The sequence below is a fragment of the Manis pentadactyla genome, chromosome 11 (assembly GCF_030020395.1).
Source record: "Manis pentadactyla isolate mManPen7 chromosome 11, mManPen7.hap1, whole genome shotgun sequence".
Classification (NCBI taxonomy): domain Eukaryota; kingdom Metazoa; phylum Chordata; class Mammalia; order Pholidota; family Manidae; genus Manis; species Manis pentadactyla.
Window position 1 is genome coordinate 90,465,266 of NC_080029.1, and position 23,255 is coordinate 90,488,520.

A 23,255-nucleotide genomic window follows, 5' to 3' on the forward strand; every position below is an offset into this window, starting at 1 on the left:
TTTAAAAAAACTTTTGGAGAAAAACATGGAGGATTATCTTCATGACCTTGGTACAGGCAAAGATTACTTCAACAGAACTCAAAAAATGCTAATGACTCAATAAGATACCACAGAGCATGAAAAAGTAAGCTACAGAGTACACGACATCTGCAATACATAAAGAATACAAATCACTGAGAAAAACAGAGAGAGCCTAATAGAAATATAAGCAAAGGTCTTGAGTGAGCATTTCATAAAGGAGGTTCTCCAAATGGCCAATAAATTAGAAAAGGTATTCCATATCATTATTCAAAAAAGAAATGTCATTTAAAGCCACAATGAGATACCACCACACAGATGGGCTAAAATGAACAAACATTATCATATTCTTGCAAGGATATGGAGCAACTAGAACCTCTAATACACTGATAATGGGAGTGAGAATTGGTACAAATGCTTAGAAAATTGTTTGGCATTATCTATTAAAGATGACCACACGCATACCCCATGACCCAGCAATTTGACTACTAGGTATATACCACACAAAATGCATGTGAGTTTTAAATAAAAGTTGTGTACAGTAATGGTCATAGCAGCACTAGTTGTAGTAACAAAAATTAAAAACCACTCAAATATTTGCCTACAGTAATTCTTGAGAGGAGGGCATTGGAGGGGAAGAGTGAACGTAAATGGGCACAAAGGTGCTTCTGGAGTTATCAAGCTCTATGTACATTTATGATTTGCACACTTCCCTATATGCACATTAATATCTCTAGAAGGAAAGACAAGGCAACAAGAGAAAAGGCCTAAAACTTTATTATACCTACTACTTCTCCCTGTCTAAAATGTTATGTACAAAACGAAAGTTAATGGTCTTTTCAGAATCAAGTCAGTTGTTTCTTAGAATCATGAGTTCAAATAGTCACTAATTAATTTCATTAGAAAAAAAATTTTTAAACCTCCCTAATAACTCAGGGTACTAGTTATTATTTCCAAGTTTTCTTCCTACCCCCTCAAGCTTTAAAGATGGACCCCAAATTTATACATTGGTCCTTTGCTAATCTCTCAAGGCCTTGTCTTTCCTGAGTTTCTAATGTACCACATGAATTACAGCAAATAACTCTCAGATCACATTTTCAGGATATTTGCTGAAAATAGTCAGTAAGCATAGTTACAAGTCTGTTTTCTGTAAAAATAAAAAAACTTTTCTGATTCCACAATAGTACGATCCCTACTAAAGCAAAGGGGTCTTCCACAGGATTTGTAAATTGTATTAATGCCAGAAGTATTTTTGTAGACTTCAATGGCAACAAAGTCCTATCAGGAATGAATGGCATGAAGCATACAAAGGATTAATTTATCCCACACAAAGCAACCAACAAAAAGAACCCAAGACTGCATTTAAGGTCAGTTGGCAAATTCAAACATTAGCCAACAGATAATCATTACATTTAAGGCTCTGCACTGTTATCCATATTTGATGAGTTACCTTTTTTAAAAAGACTCATTTTTGTTAATTAAAAAAAAAAAAAACAAAACTGGCAGGATCAGAGCAGACCCTGAAATTTGAAAGTGTGATTTTGATGTGCGTATGTATATATATATGTTAAAATATCATGTATCTTAAGTTTTAACACTTAAGTTATACTCTAAATTAATTAATTTTGGAAATCTGTTTTGGAAATCTAAACTATTTTGCTCAAGTTGGAATCAGTTGGCTCTTTCAAAAAAAAATTACTTAACTTTATTTATATTATTCTTTGAATACCAAGGATGTAACGGATACATACCAAAATAGTAATACTAAGACAGAGATGGACCTTGATTGTTGTATCAGGACACCTCTGCAATGAAATGTGCATACTGCTCTCTGAGTGACTTCGGGTCTTCCCTTTTATATTCATGAAGTTTGAGACTATTCTTTAAGTCCCAAACTGTCTAAGTTTCTTTCACTTCTTACTATCATAAAGGATGATCCTACATAAAGAATCACTACATAGTGACTCTCTTTATCTAGTCTTCTTGCTGTTCTAATATTGTGCAGTTATGCTGTATTTTTCAAGTCATGAGTAGTGAAGGTCATGAAATAATTTTTTAGTAGGTTCCAACTAACATTAAAAAAAAAGACCTTAGGATGCACAATATATGAGGGTATGTATTGTTTGTGAATATTTTGTCTTAAAAAATTCATTTATTCATTTATGTGTATGTAATATTTGGTATGTCTGCATACTTACCAGGTAGTGATGTAAAATATTCTTGACTTGAGTCATGGTCACACTTCAAAAGCTACAGATACAATGGACTTTATTATATTTTTATCAACTGTTACACAAGAAGGTTCAACAAAATAGTTCTTTATTCAGAACCTGGGCTAACCTTTAAGGCTAGACTTCATGTAAAGATTACTCTGCTTAGTTGAAAGCAAAGATTCCTTAGGATAGATAGATCAGAAAAACTGGAAAAATACAGTGACTGATTGGCATTTCAATATATGTATGTTGGAGATAAGGATGATGAGACCAAAACCAGACCAGTGTCTCTACACAGACATGATTAGCTTTCAGCTACTTATGTACCCACTAGCTCAGTAACTCAGTGTATTCTAAGTCACTGCAAGAGCAAATGGCTATCCACAACACAAAATACAATCAGAGAGGAAATGGAAATGAATCTAACTTCAATTAAATAAACTTTCAGATTTCACCACCAATTTCTCATAAAGCATATTGCCTACATCTCAATTACTCAGGAAATTCATTAATTGAAATAAGGACCTCACTGAGCAGATGCCCTGAATTCACTACTGTATTTTCAGAAAACAGAAGAATTCAAATAAGTGATACACATCTTTGAGTGCTAAGTAAGATGCAGGTGTCTATATATATATATATATATATAATAAACACTTGGGAGAATGGTACTTGCATACTGAAAGTAAAACTAGTAAAAATTTGTAACTGTAGTTATAATATACATTACCAAATATAAGGGAATTGTTCTACAGGAAGTTAAGCAACTCTTCAGCAGATATAACAGTATTTCACTAATAGGAAGTAATCCTGCCACCACTGACTACATTATTCCCAACAGACTGGAACCCAATTTTATTCTCCTTTTGCATTACTGATCTTATTTCCAAAATCCCAAAAAAGTACATGGCACAGTCTTGAGAAAACAACTGGGAAGAGAAAAGAGAAGGAAATCGTATGGGTTCCTCAGTGCAGGGGGCAAATAACAGATCCAGCCAAAGAACATCCTGCATTTGATAGCAGTTAACCGTAAGACTAATGACCCAATACATTTTCTATAGGATATAAGGAAAATGTCCTCCTTTCTAAACATTTAATCTAGTTGAAGGACCGTAACATATAAACATACACATCTCTTCTCAAAACTCTCCCATTACCCATTTCATTCAGAATAAAATCCAAATCCCTAGCAGTAACCTATGAGGCCCCATATGATCTGGACCTACATGTATAACCTAATTTCCTGTCACTTTCCCCTCACCTACTCTACAATGGCCAACAGCTAACATCATTACTTTACATGGAAATACAATTTAAAATCACAATGATACAACATTACAAATTCCAAAAAATGAACTGACAATACCAGATATAGGTAAGAATGATGAACAACAGCATATCTCTCACATTACTGGTTAGAGTGTAAATTTTGTAAAACCATTTTGGAAAAATGTTTGACAGTGGCTACTAAATCTAAACACACATATATCTGATAATATAGGAATCCTGCTCTTGGATATAAACCTCGAAGAAATTAGTGCTTACATTCATCAAAAGCCATGTACAAGAATGTGTACTGTACTTTTATTCATATCCACCAACAATAGAACAGAATAAATCGTGATCTGTTCAGACAATGGAACACTTCATAGCATTAAAAAAGAATGCTATACAAAGATATACAATGACGCATGCAAAGGGGATGCATAAATCAAACATACTACACTTGTGGTTTTAAGGCATTCTGTGCATCTGAATTAAAAAGGAGTTAAAAAAATGCTGTAATGCAACATGGATTAATCTCATAGACGTAACATGGAGGGAAAGAAGTCAGATACAAAAGAGTATATACTGGATACTTCCATTAACATAAAGTTCAAAAATTGGCAAAAATAATGCATGATAGATTATTAATAGAAGTAGAATAGTGATTTGCTGGCTTATTCTGAACTAGAGGTATTAAATGGGAAGGAGCATAAAGGAGACTTCACAGTGCTGGAAATATTCTATAGTTTAACCTATATAGTTGTTACACAAGTGTATACACACATACAAATTCAGAGTTGTACATTGAAGATCTGTGCACTTTACAGTAATGTATGTAATGCATATATATGTATTCACACATGCACACACAAAATGTCTATGAAGTTATATATAGTTAAGTTATAACTCAATACCCTGCTCCTAGAGGAGAACTTTTTGGCTCCATCAAGCCATCATTTACTTTATTATTTTTATTGATCCAAAAAAAAGGGAAGGGAGTACTACATGAGTAACTGATGCTGAAATAATTGCTTACCTTTAACAAAGGGCAGCTGCAAAGGTTGGGAAAGGAGAGTGGAAAATTAACCCCAAGAAGGAAATCCTTGTTTCTCAGATATCTCTGCTGGCTCTCTTCCTCTGGCTCTCCCCAGGAGCGCAGCTGGTGGAGCCTGTAGGAGGCTTTCAGAGACAGGAAAAGAGCTAACCATCTGAAACAAACCACAGCAGACATGCTTATTCAGTGCTCCATGGAGGTTTGAGGGTAGTTCACAGCAGCAAGGAACCTTGTCTTTCATTGATGTCTCGAGCCTCTTTGAAACAGTTCTTTCCTACTTTCAGATAAAGCCGTTTCATACCTTTGTTCTACATACTCTATCTTTGGCATGACTTGATTTGCTACTATGAAAACTAAAATCCTCTGTAAAGCGCCTCTCAGAATTAAGGAATATTTAGCTCTATCCCAAAACTCTATCATAAAATATCCTCTAATATATTATGGAGGTAGTTTTCCTAAAGCAAAATAATAAGTGAAAGCCATTATTCCAAAGAAAAACAACACAGAACTAAGTTTCCCAGACCACTTAAGGCAGGCAGTGATACAATCACTATTAACTAAAGGAATCATCAGCCATAATTTGCCCTGTAAAAGCAAATAAAAAACAGCAGACTAACTAAAAATAAAGATCTGAAGACTTACTGATAGCTTTTGGGAGAAGAACCTAAATAGTTTTTATTTAAGGCATATCATAAAGCATCACAGAATTATTAAATGATTAAAAGAAAATTATGATTCCCTTACAAAAATTTTTATTCTTAACATTAGAAAAAGAATGAGAGTAAGATGACATAATATAAAATATTTAATTTCACAACATTCAACCTTTGTCCCCTTTTTATTCCCAACTGCTCTCTCATTAAATATGAGCAAACTTCTCACCTGGCCAAAAGTCCCTGAAGCATGAGGTTTGCCATTTCAGCTGGAGATACATCAATAAAACGAAGGAAGGAAAAACAGCTTTCTTCATTAATACCTGTAATAATTGAAGGACAAAGTTAAATCCAACAGAAAGCCAAGAGACAATAGTTAAAGCCTGAACTGCTGAATTTAACTTAAGAATCAAGAGATATTCTAAAGGTTCCAATCCAGCCACTCTGATGAAAGTGGTGTCATTATTTTTTGTACTACATCACAAGTAGAAGCAGGAGACCACTGAGACATAGCATGTATGGGTCACAATAGACTTGGCCATTTAGCTACCTTTGGGGTTTTTGGATCCTTGCCATGAAAAAGAAAAGGACAGAGGTGAAAGATTCTGAGCCCTTGCCTTAATACCTTGAACAATGCTCAAACTTGAGCTTCTTTTCCTTAGACTAAGGAGTGAACTAAGTCACATTAGTAAGAGTCTTCTACCATCTATGTCAAGTTTTAAGGGTGTAAAAAATTAAGAGGTAGGTATAAAATGAAGATGGAAGGTCAATGTGATATTTTTTTTTTTGCTTCCTTTTATAGCCACAAATCATAACATCTATAGATGATGATGACTAATTTACTTAAACCTTATCAAGACTGTATAAATATAGGCCTAGCATCAAAACCCTCTACAAGTTCCAAATCAGTCACTCAGCAAAACAAAGAGCATTCTGGTAAATCCTTGGCACACTTTCCTTCCCAAAGAACAAAACACATACCTTTTCTGTGAAAGAGAGACTGTTGTATATAGTCTGGTGCAAATGGAGAAAGAAGAACTCTTAACCACCTATAAAGTAAGTAAATAAAATAAATCTAAAGCCAAATATAAATACTGGTAAGTTAACTAGACTGGAGGTTCCAAACTAAAGAAAATCTTCTAGGTCTGAAGATGTTTCTATTTTTAAAAAGTTTGCTGTCATATTACTGGGCAAAAATCATGGCAAAATGTTAGAAAATACTAAGTACTTACTAAAGGCATAAGAAGATAACACAAGTTCAAACAATTCTAGCACAGTAAGTTATCATTTACTGTATTAAACAAAAAGCACTACAGTTCTGGTCTGTTTCCCCCACCCATCTTGTTTAGTAGTAGTCTGGAGCTACCACAGACAAAAAATTCTTAAAATTAAACTGAAGAAACATGTCTTAATTTCAGTTTCATTAGGTTAAATATCATTGAAGATTATTTTGGTAATACTGTCTATAGTGTATCTCTACAGAAGGGGCTTTCTAAATCCATGGTTCTCAAATGTGGGTGTGCATAAGAATCCTTTGGGAGCTTGTTAAAAAGTCCAGAAATCAGGGTCACTCTCACTCACAGGTATAAGAATGGATTTACACACCTATTTTCTGAATGAAAGTGGTCTCTAGCATGTTGCCATTGACCAACCACCTCACCTTTACCAGATCTGTCATTGATGACTCTGGGAAGAAGATAGGTTTGATTAATTTGAAACCCAATCCATTCTCCCGTAAGTGTAAAATAAGCCATCACAAAGTGATTTCACTACTGGGGCAGATATATTTGTTGATCTCTCTTGATACAAGTACGTATTTGCACTCTCCCCACTGTTATTTAACATAGTACTGGAGGTCCTAGCCACGGCAATTAGACAAAACAAAGAAATACAAGGAATCCAGATTGGTAAAGAATAAGTTAAACTGTCATTATTTGCAGATGACATGATATTGTACATAAAAAACCCTAAAGACTCCACTCCAAAACTACTAGAACTGTCATCGAAATACAGCAAAGTTGCAGGATACAAAATTAACACCCAGAAATCTGTGGCTTTCCTATACACTAACAATGAACCATTAGAAAGAGAAATCAGGAAAACGATTCCATTTGCAATTGCATCAGAAAGAATAAAATACCTAGGAATAAACCTAACCAAGGAAGTGAAAGACCTATACCCTGAAAACTATAAGACACTCTTAAGAGAAATTAAAGAGGACACTAACAAATGGAAACTCATCCCATGCTCTTGCCTAGGAAGAATTAATATCGTCAAAATGGCCATCCTGCCCAAAGCAATATACAGATCTGATGCAATCCCTATCAAATTACCAACAACATTCTTCAACAAACTGGAACAAACAGTTCAAAAATTCATATGGAAACACCAAAGACCCCAAATAGCCAAAGCAATCCTGAGAAAGAAGAATAAAGTCGGGGGGACCTCACTCCCCAACTTCAAGATCTACTACAAAACCATAGTAATCAAGACAATTTGGTATTGGGACAAGAACAGAGCCACAGACCAGTGGAACAGATTAGAGACTCTAGACATTAACCCAAACATATATGATCAATTAATATTTGATAAAGCAGCCATGGACATACAATGGGGATATGACAGCCTCTTCAACCACTGGTGTTGGCAAAACTGGACAGCTACATGTAAGAGAATGAAACTGGATCTCTGTCTAACCCCATACACAAAAGTAAATTCGAAATGGATCAAAGACCTGAATGTAAGTCATGAAACCATAAAACTCTTAGAAAAAAACATAGGCAGAAATCTCTTGGACATATACATTAGCGACTTCTTCACGAACATATCTCCCCAGGCAAGGAAAACAAAAGCAAAAATGAACAAGTGGGACTATATCAAGCTGAAAAGCTTCTGTACAGCAAAGGACACCATCAATAGAACAAAAAGGTACCCTACAGTATGGGAGAATATATTCGTAAATGACAGATCCGATAAAGGCTTGACATCTAAAATATATAAAGAGCTCAGACACCTCAACAAACAAAAAGCAAATAATCCAATTAAAATTTAAAAATGGGCAGAGGAGCTGAACAGACGGTTCTCCAAAGAAATTCAGATGGCCAACAGACACATGAAAAGATGCTCCACATCGCTAGTTATCAGACAAATGCAAATTAAAACCACAATGAGATATCACCTCACACCAGTAAGGATGGCTACCATCCAAAAGACAAACAACAACAAATGTTGGCAAGGTTGTGGAGAAAGGGGAACCCTCCTACACTGCTGGTGGGAATGTAAATTAGTTCAACCATTGTGGAAAGCAGTATGGAGGTTCCTCAAAATGCTCAAAATAGACTTATCATTTGACCCAGGAATTCACTTCTAGGAATTTACCCTAAGAATGCACCAGTCTAGTGTGAGAAAGACAGATGCACCCCTATGTTTATCGCAGCACTATTTACAATAGCCAAGAAATGGAAGCAACCTAAGTGTCCATCAGTAGATGAATGGATAAAGAAGATATGGTACATATACACAATGGAATATTATTCAGCCATAAGAAGAAAACAAATCCTACCATTTGCAACAACATGGATGGAGCTAGAGGGTATTATGCTCAGTGAAATAAGCCAGGCAGAGAAAGACAAATACCAAATGATTTCACTCATCTGTGGAGTATAAGAACGAAGGAAAAACTGAAGGAACAAAACAGCAGCAGAATAACAGAACCCAAGAATGGACTAACAGTTACCAAAGGGAAAGAGACTGGGGAGGACGGGAGGGTAGGGAGGGATAAGGGCAGGGAAGAAGAAAGGGGGTATTATGATTAGCATGTATAATGTGGGAGGGGAGGAACGGGGAGGGCTGTGCAACACAGAGAAGACAAGTAGTGATTCTACAACATCTTACTATGCTGATGGATAGTGACTGTAACGGGGTTTGATGGGGGGACTTGGGATAGGGGAGAGCCTAGTAAACATAATGTTCTTCATGTAATTGTAGATTAATGATAACAAAATAAAAAAAACCCCTAAAACCCCACATATGTAAACATTCCTCATTCAGAAAGGCAACTGGAAGTGGCTAGGGCTTAAGATCATCCAGTTGAACCTTTCACAGTGTGCATACTCCTACTACAAGATCCCTCAACAAACAGTCATCCATCATTTGCTTAACTACCTCATTGTTAAGGAAATAACACACTCACCACTAAATTTATCTATTAAGACAAAAAGCCCCCCATCCAAAAAACACTCTTAAGAGTAAACAGATATAATATCTGCTCACCTGTCTCGTGAATGGTTGAAGACCCTGATCTGTCCATGACGGTAGATAAACTTTGAAATCTGGTATGGCTTTAGGGAAATATGAAATGGAGACCAAGTTTCTTGTCGTTCAAATAACTCTGGGTGATTACACACCTATGAGGAAGGGAAATGATAAGACGACACTGTCACATGCAGACATCAGTCAGTGAAGTAATGGGGGAATCCCAAACCCCGAGTTTTTACCTTTGTGAATATATACTTCCCCATTTTCATCTCTTTTTTAACAGCCTTTGTTTATTTGGCTGTTATTAGTGCCTTTTTCTTGAAATTATTTAAGAAAGGCAACTGACAGCTTCCCTAAATGACAAAGGAGCTGACCTAAGCTCTTACCTTCCTAAACTGCATGACCAGATTCATGAGGCTGCTGGTGGTGGTCTGTGCTTGCTGGGTAGAGCCCATAGAAGACTGCAATAAATCCTCAATAGAAATTTTGTTCTTTAGGGCCTGATATAGCAGCTTTTGTCGACTGGTCAGTTGGCAATACATTAGAATTTCGATCTAAAAATCAATTAACATTTACATTTTGAAAAACACTTTGTAAGAAAATTTATTAATGTGATGGGTCTAGTAACCATAATGTCATTCATTTAATTATAGATTAATGATACCAAGATAAAAGAGAAAAAATTTATTATCAGCATAAAGTTGAAAACACATACAAACCAGATTATGACTGAAAAACAATTTTATACATATTTCTAGAAACTCACAATCTTTATAAACCTGTGATATAGATAATTATTCTGAACAATGTTTTTCCTTGGCCCTCTTCCCTTGTCACTCACTCTACATGCTGTTCCTGAACAATCTTTTCCATTTCCAATAGCACTACCTACCATCCATCAGAGTGACTTATAAAAATTTATACCCAAACACCTCCAGCCCCTTATTTTCAACTATCTACTATAGCAGCTCCACTCAGTCTCCAGCAATTGCATTATGTGACATACCAGGAAAAAAGTTTTCCACACAACTTACTGAATTGAATAATAGCATTACCATTCACTCAGTTTTCCAAAAAGAAACTTCAGGCAGCTTCAATTTTTCTTTCTCTCTCATACCCCATGTTATATTATTCCCTACTGTTAGGATGGAGGCACCGGAGAGGGGGGTGAACACATCAGACACTGATGACATGCCAAAGTCCCCAGCTGCTGCCCCCTCCCAACCTGAAAAATGTCCCTTAGGCTGGCAAATCCTTGTGCCGCTGTAAATCTAAGCTCTGCCTCCGTCTACCTTCTTTAAAAACTTACTGCCTGCCCTGCTGAGCGCGACTTCTCCAGCCTGTCCCAGTGCAGACTGGTGAACCTCGCCTGGGATTGCGCTCAAATAAACTGCCTGGCCCTTTGTTGCCTCTCGTCGCCTGCTTATTTCGGTTAGAATTTATCTTACATTTGGTGCTGAAAAACCTGGGAAGGAGCACGACCACAGGGCCCCAACCGGCCATCGGCAGCCCTGCCACCTCCTTCCCTGACCCAGGACCTCAGCCTGCTCTCCGCTGCATAGACTATTTTCCGGTGAGTCCCTCAGTTTCCCCCAGTCTGTTTCCCTTCCTAACTCCATTTCACCTGGTCCATCCAAAATCGTAGCTATGTCCAGGTTGGGGCATCCAGCCCCTGGGCATCCGGTCCATCCGCTGTGGGCATCCGGGACACCCGCCCCTGGCCCTGCGGTGTGGGAGACATCCCTCACCCAGGCTCCCAGGCCGTCTCCCCTGACTTGGCGCACTTGGGACACTGGGCGTTCCTCTCAGTGGGATTAGTTAGAGAGTGGCACAGACACGAGGAACCAGCCCTTGAAAGCAGAGGCTCAGACCCCACTGCGGTGTCTCATTTCTAATTTGGCTGCTCTATATTTGTCCCAGGAAGTTGGCAAATGGAAGCTGGTCTTCCTTTGCTCTCAGGCCTGGCCTCAGTATCCCTTGGACAACCAATCTCACTGGCCCCCTGAGGGAACTTTCAATTTTCGCCTCCTCACCGATTTGCCTAATTATTGCCACGGGGGCAGAGAGTGGGGTGAAGTCCATAAGTGCAGGCTTTTTGGACTTTGCGTCCCCGCCCAGACCTTTATGTTAATGCGCTCCTGCCAAGACCTTTATGTTAAGTGTTCAACAACTCAGGTTCTCCTGGCCCGATCTTCAGTTAAGGATTGTCAGCCTCTTACTCTGCCCAGTCCTTCTTACTTTTCAGATCTGCTGGAGAACCTTGGTCTCCCACCTCTCTCAGCTTGCTACCCCCACCCCTCTCCACCACCATCTTTAATAAGTTCTTTGTTCTCCTCCATGTTGCTGCCATCTTTAAGTCCTACATTCTCAACCATGCCATCTTCCTGCTCCTCTCCTCTTCCAGTGGCTGCACCACCCCCTCCCTCTCTCCTTCCACCTTCACCGCCCTCTTCCCCCACCAGAACATGCTTCTCCCGCCCTCCGGTTCCGGAAGCCATGGACAAGACTCCTCTCAGCACAGACCTGCCTCCTTTCTCTCCCGACCCTACACCCCTCCCCACACCCACCGTTTTGTAAGTGGTCTCGCGTGGTTGTTGAGAGTAGGTGAGCTAGGTGTAGCAAGTGAACATCTTAGTGATTGTGTATTGCAGTGTGTGTGCCTGCCTACAGCCTAAAAATTTTTGTAGTAACCTAGAATCTTAAAGTTTTGCTAAGTTAAGTAAACATATGTTGTGCTTAGACACTATGCTGTAAAGCACATGGTGTCAGGAATTATAGTGTGTTCATGAATTTGTTAATCTAAAGAATGCTAGTGCAATAGTTTACAATAACCCACTTCTCAGTGTTCACTGAAAATTAAAGTTCTTAATGGTTTTGAGGTCTAATTAAAGCTATTTAAAGAAGAAAACATCTCTACTTGCTAAAAAGATGTGTGTTTTAATAAGAGAAAGTATAAAGAATGGAAATTTGTTTTGTTGAGAGTAAAAGAAGGAAATTGTTCTAAAGTACAGCTATTTATTTAAGAGGGAGAACACTGAATGTAAAAGGAAAGTTGTAGAAAGCTTGTGGAAGAATTTAATAGTCATGCAACAAAAATTAAAGCAAATGAGTCTCCATATCAAGTACACAGCACAGCAAAATTAGAATTTTGTTTTCAGTTAAAAAGGAAGTTTTCTTAACTGTTAGTCTGCTCTTAATGTTAAAAGATTGCAAAGAGTTCTCTAATTGTTTAATCAAAATAGTTTCTCATGCTTAAAGTCTCAATGAGTTGTCTGAATATTTAAGATAATGAGATCTTAATATGAAAAAACTAAAAGATAAGCTTTGCTAATAACTGTGTAACCTTCTGTATTTGCCTTTAAAATCTTTTGTTATTCTAGTTAAATAGATAAGTATTGTTTCATAGTAACCTATGATTCTATTTAGACAAATGCCTTAAAAAAAAACTTTAACAGCTTCCCAAAATCAAATTCAAAAAGGTGCTTTTACCTCTAGTTAACTCTGATATTTTCCAGAGGGCCCCTGGAACATGTTGGAGGAATTTTTTCTCATTAGAGAAAGTATTTAGCCAATTTAGTTTTTTTCTCATTAGAGAAAGTATTTAGCCAGTTTGGCTTATTTATCTGATATAAAATTACCTGCTTAATTACCTAGAAAGCACTGTCAAAGAAAATAATGCTAAACTTTGTTACTGAATGTTTTGTGTTAAAGAAATGTCCGAACTTCCTTATGTCAACTGTCTTACAGTAAGCTCTCATCAGATCTTTAACCATTGCCATTTGTAAATCTTTTGTCACTTATAGTCACTGTTTTATTACTCCTAAACTAGTAAAGAACTAGATTTCACCAGAACAAGTATTAATTACATAAGACGTAAGTTAAAAAGGCAGAAGAGGGACCTCAAACTCCACTCCGTGACCTGATAACCATGGCCCGTGATAAAGAACATGAGAAGAGGACAGTGTCCCAAACCCGAGCCTTCGCAGAGGCCCTGCGGCTGGCAGGACAGGGGTCTCATTACACCAAAGACTGGTCTGGAGCTCGTGAGCCTCCAAGACCCTGCTTCTGGTGTGGCCAAGAAGGCCACTGGGCAAAGAAATGCCCCAACCCGACCAACAAGCCGACCAAACCCTGCCCAGTTTGCGTTAAGAGAGGTCACTGGAAAGTAGAGTGCCCAGTTGGGGAAAGTCATCCCCCCGCGACAGAGTCTCCTGGGAGGCAGGCCCCCGAGGGACGTGCTGGGCCTACTCGAAGACTGAAGATGCCTAGACTCAAACACCCCTATCACCCTTGCCAAGCCCAGGGCCACACTGTGGGTAGCGGGTAAGTCCATCTCCTTTTTAGCAGACATGGAGGCTGCCTACTGTTTTACCTTCCTTTCACTGGCGTTTACATCCTTCCCAGGTCTTGGTCGTGGGTGTCACGGGAACCCCCTCTAAGCCTCTAGAGACAGGTCTGGTAGCCTACACGTTTGAGAGCCATCCTCTTACCCACTCATTTCTAGTCATCCTGTCCTGTCCCATCCCTTTGTTAGAGAGAAATCTCCTCTCCCTGCCTCTTAGTCATCCCCAACCGAGCTCACTCATCATCTTAGCCAATATAAGTTGTAGCCCTGAGTCCTCCACAGATCCTCCTGTATCACTGACTGGCATTAACCCAATAGTCTGAGACACCTCTACTCCTGTAGTCTCGAGCCATCATGCTCCAGACCTCATCCACCTCAAAGACCCATCCTCCTCTCCTTCTAGACCCCAATTTCCTATTTCCCAAGCCCATTGCAAGGGCATCCTACCTATCATCAACCATCTTCTTTCCCAAAGGCTTTTAGTACCAACTAATTCTCCCTGTAACACTCCAATCCTTCCAGTCAAGAAGCCATCAGGGGGCCTACCAGCTTGTTCAAGATCTGCAGATAATCAATGAAGCTGTAGTCCCTCTTCACCCGGTCGTCCCTAACCCTTATACTCTCTTATCTCAAGTTCCCCTGGACACCTCTCCTACCTACCTTACTTCTCACTCCTAAGAAAGATACCCCCTTGTCCCAATGCTCATCTTTCCATTCTTTCATCCAGGCTGCCTGCTACGAACAAGCCTCAGTCTGTCTGTCATCATTCAGACTACAGTACTAGACGGGGCAAAGCCTGAGTGATCATGCTAGACATATCTGTCCTGGGAGACAAAGACAACATATCTGCTAGAACCTCTGGCCACCAGTAGAGAGGTCGGACAGTAGATGTGCACAAGACCATGTGGGTACATCAGTACTCGCCCCTTCCCTCCAAGCCGCCTCTGGCCTCCCACCAGCCTCAACGCTACCCATGCTACCCCTCCTCAGCCGGAAGTAGTCAGATCGAGTTGGCGCCCATTATAACCAAAAGGCTGGAATGTAAGGTTGGAGGCACTGAAGGGAGGGGTGAGCACGTTGGACACTGATGACATGCCGAAGTCCCTGGCTGTTGCCCCTTCCCAACCTGAAAATTGTGCCTTAGGCTAGCCAATTCTCATGCCGCTCGCTGTAAATCTAAGCTCTGCCTCCCCCTACCTTCTTTAAAAACTTGCTGCCTGCCCTGCTGAACGTGACTTCTCCAGCCTGTCCTGGTGCAGACTGGTGAACCTCGCCCGGGATTGTGCTCAAACAAACTGCCTGGCCCTTTGTTGCTTCTCGTTGTCTGCTTATTTTGGTTAGAATTTATTTTACACCTACGTCTCTCAATTCACCCTGGAATCACCTCTAACCACCTCTTCTAACTATTCCCACTGCCTTACTGCAGATCTCATCATATCTAATCTAAACTGCTATTATTTCGGGGTCTTCCTGCCTCGTGGCTCTCCTGGTTCTAACTAACTTTCCATACAACTCTTATAAGGTAATTCAACTTCTGAAAAACCTTCTTATTACTATATATTACTGCCTATCATAAAATATTAAAAATTCTCCCACAAGCAGAGAAGGCCTCCCATAATCTAACCCAATCGACTGCCCTGTCTCCTCCTCACATATCCTTCTGTATACCTCAGCAACAATGGTCTGACTAGGGTTTGTTAAACATGTTGCATATTTCAATGTTGCTCTACCTTCGTTCACACTGCTAATTGCCCAGTACCCACTTCCCATCATATTTTCCTAGTAAATGCAAACTCATTACAGACCTAGCTCACATGTCATCTCTGCTTTGAAGCTTTCTCTAACCTTCCCTAACAGAACTACGGCCTCATTTATGTTCCCAATATACTCTACACAATCACTGTACCTCTTATGACACAGTATTACAGTTCAGTTATTCATGTATTCATCTCTCTTGGAAAGCTGAATGGAACCTGGAGACTGCATCTTTATGTACCAGTGGCTGGCAAGCAATAAGAGCTAATAAACAAATATATTTAATAACAGATTAAAAACATTACTGATGACAGCATGGAGAAGACAAGTAATGACTCTATAGCATCTTACTATGCTGATGGACAGTGACTGCAATGGAATGGTGGAGGGACTTGATAATATGGGTGAATGCTGAAACCACAATGTTGCTCACGTGAAACCTTCTTAAGATTTTGTATCAATGGCAAAGGACATCATCAACAAAACAAAAAGGCATCCTACAGTATGGGAGAATATATTTGTAAATGACATATCCGACAAGGGGTTAACATCCAAAATATATAAAGAACTTACACACCTCAGCACCCAAAAAGCAAATAACCCAATTAACAAAGGGGCAGAGGATATGAAGAGACAGTTCTCCAAAGAAGAAATTCAGACAGCCAACTGACACATGAAAAGATGCTCCACATAACTAAACATCAGGGAAATGCAAATTAAAACCACAATGTGATATCACCTCACACCAGTAATGATGGCCAGGATCGAAAAGACTAAGAACAACAAATGTTGGTGAGGATGCGGAGAAAGGGGAACCCTCCTACACTGCTGGTGGGAATGTAAGCTAGTTCAACTATTGTGGAAAGCAATATGGAGGTTCCTCAAAAAACTAAAAATAAAAATACCATTTGACCCCGGAATCCCACTCCTTGGAATTTACCCAAAGAATACAACTTCTCAGATTCAAAAAGACTTATGCACCCCTATGTTCATCGCAGCACTTTTTACAATAGCCAAGATATGGAAGCAACCTAAGTGTCCATCTGTAGATGAAGGGATAAAGAAGATGTGGTACATATATACAATGGAATACTATTCAGCCATAAGAAAGAAACAAATCCTACCATTTGTAACAACATGGATGGAGCTGGAGGACATTATGCTCAGTGAAATAAGCCAGGAGGAGAAAGACAAATGCCAAAAGATTTCCCTCATTTGTGGAGTATAACAATGAGGCAAAACTGAAGGAACAAAATGGCAGCAGACTCAGAGACTCCAAGAATGAACTAGTGGTTACCAAAGGGGAGGGGTGTGGGAGGGTGGGTGGGGAAGGAGGGAGAAGGGGATTGAGGGGTATTATGTTTAGTACACATGGTGTGGGGGATCACAGGGAAAACAGGTTATCACAGAGAAGGGACATAGTGGATCTCTGGCAACTTGCTGCACTAACGGACAGTGACTGCTTTGGGGTATGGGTGGGGACTTGACAATATGGGTGAATGTAGTAACCACATTGTTTTTTCATGTTAAACCTTCATAGGAGTGTATATCAATCATACCTTAATAAAAAATTTTACAAAAAAGATTGTGTATCAATACTTTAATAATAAAAAAAATTACTGATGTTTAAGAAAGTTATACCATCACAGTGATTAAGAGTCATACTACATCTTCTGATTACCTCCCTTTTGACCGCTAACAGAAATTATAAAACTGTTATTGTTTTCAAGCCATTTATATATATATATATAAACATCAAGGATCCATTTTTTATAGAGTATTTTACAGGTATATCTGTGTGACAATGCTATTTAGTTAAAATCAGCCATTAGGATTTTTAAAAAAGGAATAAAACAAAGGTATGCTTCTATTCCTCTCTTTGAAGGTGCACATTCTCACCACAGTCTTCAAGAGTTCTAATTTCAAAATGATCCAGACTTCTGGCTGTGATAGAGACAACCTGACATTATCAAGAACCTGGAAAGATGCCTTTTAGGCAGAGAGCAGAATTGTGGGAAATAGCTGTAATTCATGGAAGATGGGATAAAACTCCACAGGGGGAAAAAAGAAGAAGGGAAAATATGGGGAAGAATTTCAGAAGGTAACAGAAAATTACAGAAGACTGGTAAGGATCCAAAAAGATGTTTATAAACCAAGATTAGTGGTTTTGTATGAGAAAAACATTACAACCCAAAGCACATTAAACTTTTAAATCTAACTCTCAGTCTGCAGAAATATGGTAGATAGAGGAACATGTTTAAAAACACTACAATAATGGAATTAGCAAAATCTAGTATGTGGAAAAGTCTACAAGACTAATAAGTCAGTTTTTTCATTAAGAACCACAAAGGAAAAAGAAGGGAGGGATTAAAAAATACTTAAGAGAAATATCACCCACATGCTATATATGTACATTGTCTGGATTCTAATTTTTAAAAATCTAACTCCTTAACAGAGAGAGAGAGAGAGAGAGAGAGAGAGAGAGAGAAAGATACACAAAGATAACAGGGAACATCTGAGCGCAGACTGGATATATGCTACTAGAATGGAATAACGTTTCTTTTTAGTAGGGGTGATGATGTGGTTACATATTGTAAAAAGGATCAAACCTTTTAGAGATATGTATGAAAATATTCATAAATGAAATAAAAGACATCTGGGATTTGTTTTGCAATAATCTAGAAGGGTGGGGATATAGCCATAAATTATCAGTGAAACTGTAAGGTGGTTACAAGAAGGTTCATTATACTATTCTTTCTACTTTGGTAATGTTTCAAATTCTCCATAATAAGAATAAAACAAAAAGAAGAAAAAATATTACATGCCTTGATTATCTCACTTATATATAGTCTTCTTTCTTCCACTCAAGTTTAAAGGTCTTCTCTCAATCAAGCTACCTACCTTCAACTAAACATTTACTAAGGAACTTTTTTTTTAATCCTGAAACCTTACATTGGTCCCTATTAAGGCTTAAACTCACGAGGTCTTCTTTCCTTACCTTGTCAGACAATTCATTTTCCACATCTTTCTTGATTCTCCTAAGCATAAATGGCTTCAAGATCATGTGTAAGCGAGAGAGTTGATCTGAAATTCCAAGACGACCCCCAACAAATAATTAATTTAATACAAACAAAAGAATTACGATTATCTCTTAACTGTTCACCTATTGGCTTAATGATTCTCTTGGAAAAGACTAAACATAATCTTTTTCCCATGTAGGAAACCAACGAGTCTGAATTTTCCATAGCATCTTACTGTAGTCAACTGGGCAAATGTGCTTTGTTCTCTCTCATTTACTCAGTTCAACATAACCACTTTATTTTTATTAGAATTCACCTATAACGTGTTTTACAATCATTTTTTCAATAGTAAGATTTTCAAATACATTTAATGAAAGCTATCTGGGATGCCTAGTGTTACCAAAAAATCATTTTGTCAAAATATGTCGGCAATTAACAACTTGTAGCATAAGAAATTACTTAAGACCTTTTCTAACAGTTAGTAGAAGTCACTTCATGTCTATAAAAACCTCCTTTCTTAAAACGTATCATTCAACAAGGTTCAAAGTACTGATGAACAAAGTTTAAAATGTTCAAACAAACAAATCCTAATATAGATAGAAAATAACAAAAACCACCCCTCTCAAGTTTTCTGTTTTTGTCACAGGAGAAAAGCCTTATCCTATTTCAGAAAGAATATAATTCTGATATGAATTTTTCAGGATCTACATGTAAAATGAAGATTTTGTAAACCAAAATGTGGTACTTTATGAACTCTGCCTATTCTGCCTTAATTAAATAGTCAACACAACAGCAGCATCTCAACTAGTCAGTCCTCTTCCAACTCTTTTAAACATAAACAAAGCACATTATTTGTTTTATGAGAAAAAACCTCCCCAGGTCCTCCTTATATATAAGAAACATACATATATGTACCAGAAGAAAAATTTTTCACATATAAGAAAATATACAATTATGTATGTGCTTACACTGATAGGTAGGAAGAAGAAAATAAAAGTACTCACTCTCATCAATGGCAGATTTGTTTTCGGCGTGGCTCTCAATGTCCTTGGAAAACCATTCATTAAATTCCTCATGTGAATCAAATAATGTTGGCATAATAAAATGCAGCAGAGCCCAGAGCTGGAAACAAAAGAAAAGTGAAATAGCTATAGGGCAATAAAATTACAGTGTGTGAGGATATAACTCCAAACTCCAAAAGAGTTTGAAGATAGAGTAAAAGTTTCAGGGGTGTGTGTGTCTATGTCCAGGTGCATGTGTATTTACTTTACGAGCCAGCAGGAGAGATGGGGTGACTGTGTAAGCATATGCCTAGTCAGCCAACACTAATTTTATAAGGTGCTGTAGCAAACTGTGATTCTTTTTCAATTAATTTCAGATTGAAAGTCTGAAAGAGCAAACCCTGCTCAGATTTTGCAGTGGAATAGTTTTAAAGATCTTATATATACAATGAAAAATCCATTTAACAATTGAATACATTCTAAGGTATCATAACTTGCTAATAACAACTCTAGATCAGGGGTCAGCAAATTATGGCCTGTAGGACCAAGTCTGGTCTACCATCTGTTTTTATAAATGAAATTTATTCGCACATAGACACATCTATTCATTTATGTATCACTTATGGCAGCTTTCACATTACAATGGCAAGGCTGAGTAGTTGTGACTGCAAGTATAGCTTGTAAAATCTAAAATAATTACTATTTGGCTCTTTACAGAAAGTATTCTGCCCCAGTTCTTTCATAAAGATAACTGATCATCTCAGTGTTAGCACCTCATCTTTACCTTCTCTCAGTGTTAAACAGTATTTTCTTTTCATGCCAGCATAAAAACATCAGATGGGTACCATTAATATGGTCACCTATTTATAACATAAATATGAAGGAATAAAGTACTTAGTTTGCCTAAGTACATTAGTAGGAATGATGGCAAAAACAAAGAACAGAGACAACAAACACCACTTTGGGCAAAAGCGATGGTCATGTTTTTACTTCACGTGGGGATTATAATTTGTACAGAGCAGTACCAGCCCACAGGTGGGCATGGGTAAAGAATTCAATTCTGTGTTAAAACCAACCACTGTGTTTAATACAGACACAAAACTGAGGCCTTCACTAGTGCCCTTACCTCGGCCATGGTGTTCTGAATGGGTGTTCCAGTTAACAAAAGCCGGTTCCGACACTGGAACTGCAAGAGGATCTTCCAACGAACGCTGTCCAATAAGATGAATTACAAATTCAAAGTTAGTGATAAATCTTTCTTCACACTATTGAGACCCCATATTTCTAAAAATGGCTTTCCAAAAATATAAATACTCAAAATCAAGTACATGTACACAGTTGAAAAATATTATTCTAAAAACTGAGGACAGGAAACTTCAGAGGAATTGGCTCCTCTACACTGAAAACATGGTATTAGGGTTTAGGAAAAATAGCCCTCAAACAGGCATAGTAGGATTCTTTCTGGCTTGATAAACTCCTCTACTGTCTTTGGTCAGTTTTGTTGACACAAACCATTTAATTATAAGGTACTTCTCTCTACAGGAGAAAACTTAAAAGATACTAATCTGTGTCCTTCCAGTGTGAGTTTGGAGGGAGCAATGGAGACAAGGGAAGGGTGTGAGAAGAAGTGCATTTGCCACAAACTACTCCTCCAAAAGAGTGCAAAATGAAGTAATGCTCTTCAGAGTATGGGAAATTCCAAAGAAAATACCATCCTGCCAGTTAACATGGACCTCAGAGAAAGTCCTATGGCCTCAACCAAGAGTTAATAAAAATGCATCAAACCCAAGTTTAATATCACTGAGCAACATTTTACAGCCAAATGCAAATTTACTATTCAGTTTGGGACCTTACAAGTATTAGAACATTTTAAACATGTAACATGTAACTTCTAATAAAAGCATTCTTGGCAGTTTAATAATCATCCAGGGACTAGGAAAACCTGCACGAAAGAGACAGAACCCACAGTCCACATGATCTAACTCTAGTTCCTACTAAGCCCTTCTGTTTAAAATAATTCCTCAAGAAGGGCAGACACTCCTTCCTCCACAAAAAATTTCCTTGAAGAACAAAGATCCATCAAAATGTCATAATGCTTGAGCAGAGAGAGAAGTAGAGAAAAAACCTTATATCTACATATTAATACTTGTGTTCCATGAAAAATGCAAAGGAAAATTTTACCTTCTGATCAGATACATAACGCATGCAGAGCTCATTACCATGTCATGTTCTGAAACCTCTCTGATCTTTTTTCACACATATGTGTAAATACCATTTAGCGATACATCCTCAGAACTGAGTTTGGTTTCTACATAAATGTTACCTGGAACTACTCTTGAGTGCCTGAGCCTCGTCCAATACCATGTACTGCCATTTCACACGCTGGAAATACTTTACATCCTGCACCACCAATTGGTAGCTGGTGATAACCACATGGAAAGGGGCATCCTGAGTATAGAGGGTCTTCTGTAAATATGAGAGAGAAGGGTGAAAAAAAAAAAGATAACCAATAACCCATAATAAGATAATGAATAAAGGACTGTATTTTCTAAGGCCAAAAGAATTTAAGATACTCTAAAGATATGCTTCTCCCATAAGGTAGTATGTAGTAAATTAAACCACAGCTGGCTTTTTTTTTTAAAATCAGTGTCATTAATATACAATTTTATGTTGGTTTCAAATGTACACCACAGTGGTTCAACAGTCCCTGTGATCAACTTACACTATGACTGCAAATCATTGTGCTTTATCCCCCTTCCCTCCCCACTGCATCCATTGTAACCCCTCCCCCCCTTTGGTAACTACTACTCACTTCTCAGTGTTTAAGAGTTTACTGCCATTTTGTTCCTTCTATTTTGCTTTATTTTCACATATTCCACAAATAAGTGAAATCATATAGAATTTGTCTTTCTCCTCCTGGCTTATTTCACTGAGTATCTAGCTCCATTCTTGTTACACATGGCATGATTTTCTTTTCATGGCTGAATAATATTCCATTGTGTATATGTACCACATCTTCTTTATCCATTCATGTATTGATGGACACTTAGGTTGCTTCCATATCTTGCCTACGGCAAATAGTGTGGTGATAAACATAGAGGTGCATTTATCTTTTTGAATCAGATTTTGTTTTCTTCTGGTAAATTCCTATAAGTAGATTACGGGGTCAAATGGTATTTCTATTTTTAGCTTTCTACGGAACCTCCATACTGCTTTCCAGAGCAGTTACACCGATTTACATGTCCACCAACAGGTAGGAGAGGTCCTATTTCTCCCATCCTTGTCAGCATTTGTTGTTTCTTGTCTTTTGGATAGTGGCCACTCTGATATGAGGTGATGTCTCATGGTGGTTTTAATTTGCATTTCCCTGATGATTAGTGATGTGGAGCATCTTTTCATGTGCCTGTTGGCCTTTTGTATTTCTTCTTTGGAGAACTATCTGTTCAGGTCCTCTGCCCATTTCATAATTGGTTATTTGTTTTTTGGGTGTTGAGGCATACGAGTTCTTCAAGTATCTGGATGTTAACCCCTTATCAGATGAGTCATTTATGAATATACTATCCTGCACTGTAGGATGCCTTTTTGTTCTGCTGATGGTGTCCTTTGCTGTACAGAAGCTTTTTAGTTTGATGTACTCTCATGGTTCATTTTTTTTTTAATCAAAGTATCATTG

The 23,255-nt window shown here is 38.0% G+C and overlaps 1 protein-coding gene across 2 annotated transcripts in view; it reads right to left on the minus strand.

The window, feature by feature from the left end:
- The window catches only part of INO80 (INO80 complex ATPase subunit), a 136,974-nt gene that overhangs the window by 62,069 nt on the left and 51,650 nt on the right, over positions 1-23,255 (minus strand). For both annotated transcript variants that reach the window (XM_057488702.1, XM_036923814.2), the window contains exons 16-24: positions 21,906-22,048; positions 20,709-20,793; positions 19,586-19,703; positions 18,560-18,645; positions 9,848-10,015; positions 9,477-9,610; positions 6,186-6,253; positions 5,434-5,527; positions 4,534-4,705 (exon numbers count right to left, since the gene is read on the minus strand). In XM_057488702.1, coding sequence (XP_057344685.1) covers positions 4,534-4,705; positions 5,434-5,527; positions 6,186-6,253; positions 9,477-9,610; positions 9,848-10,015; positions 18,560-18,645; positions 19,586-19,703; positions 20,709-20,793; positions 21,906-22,048 — 1,068 coding nt within the window. The remainder of the gene's footprint in view (positions 1-4,533; positions 4,706-5,433; positions 5,528-6,185; positions 6,254-9,476; positions 9,611-9,847; positions 10,016-18,559; positions 18,646-19,585; positions 19,704-20,708; positions 20,794-21,905; positions 22,049-23,255) is intronic.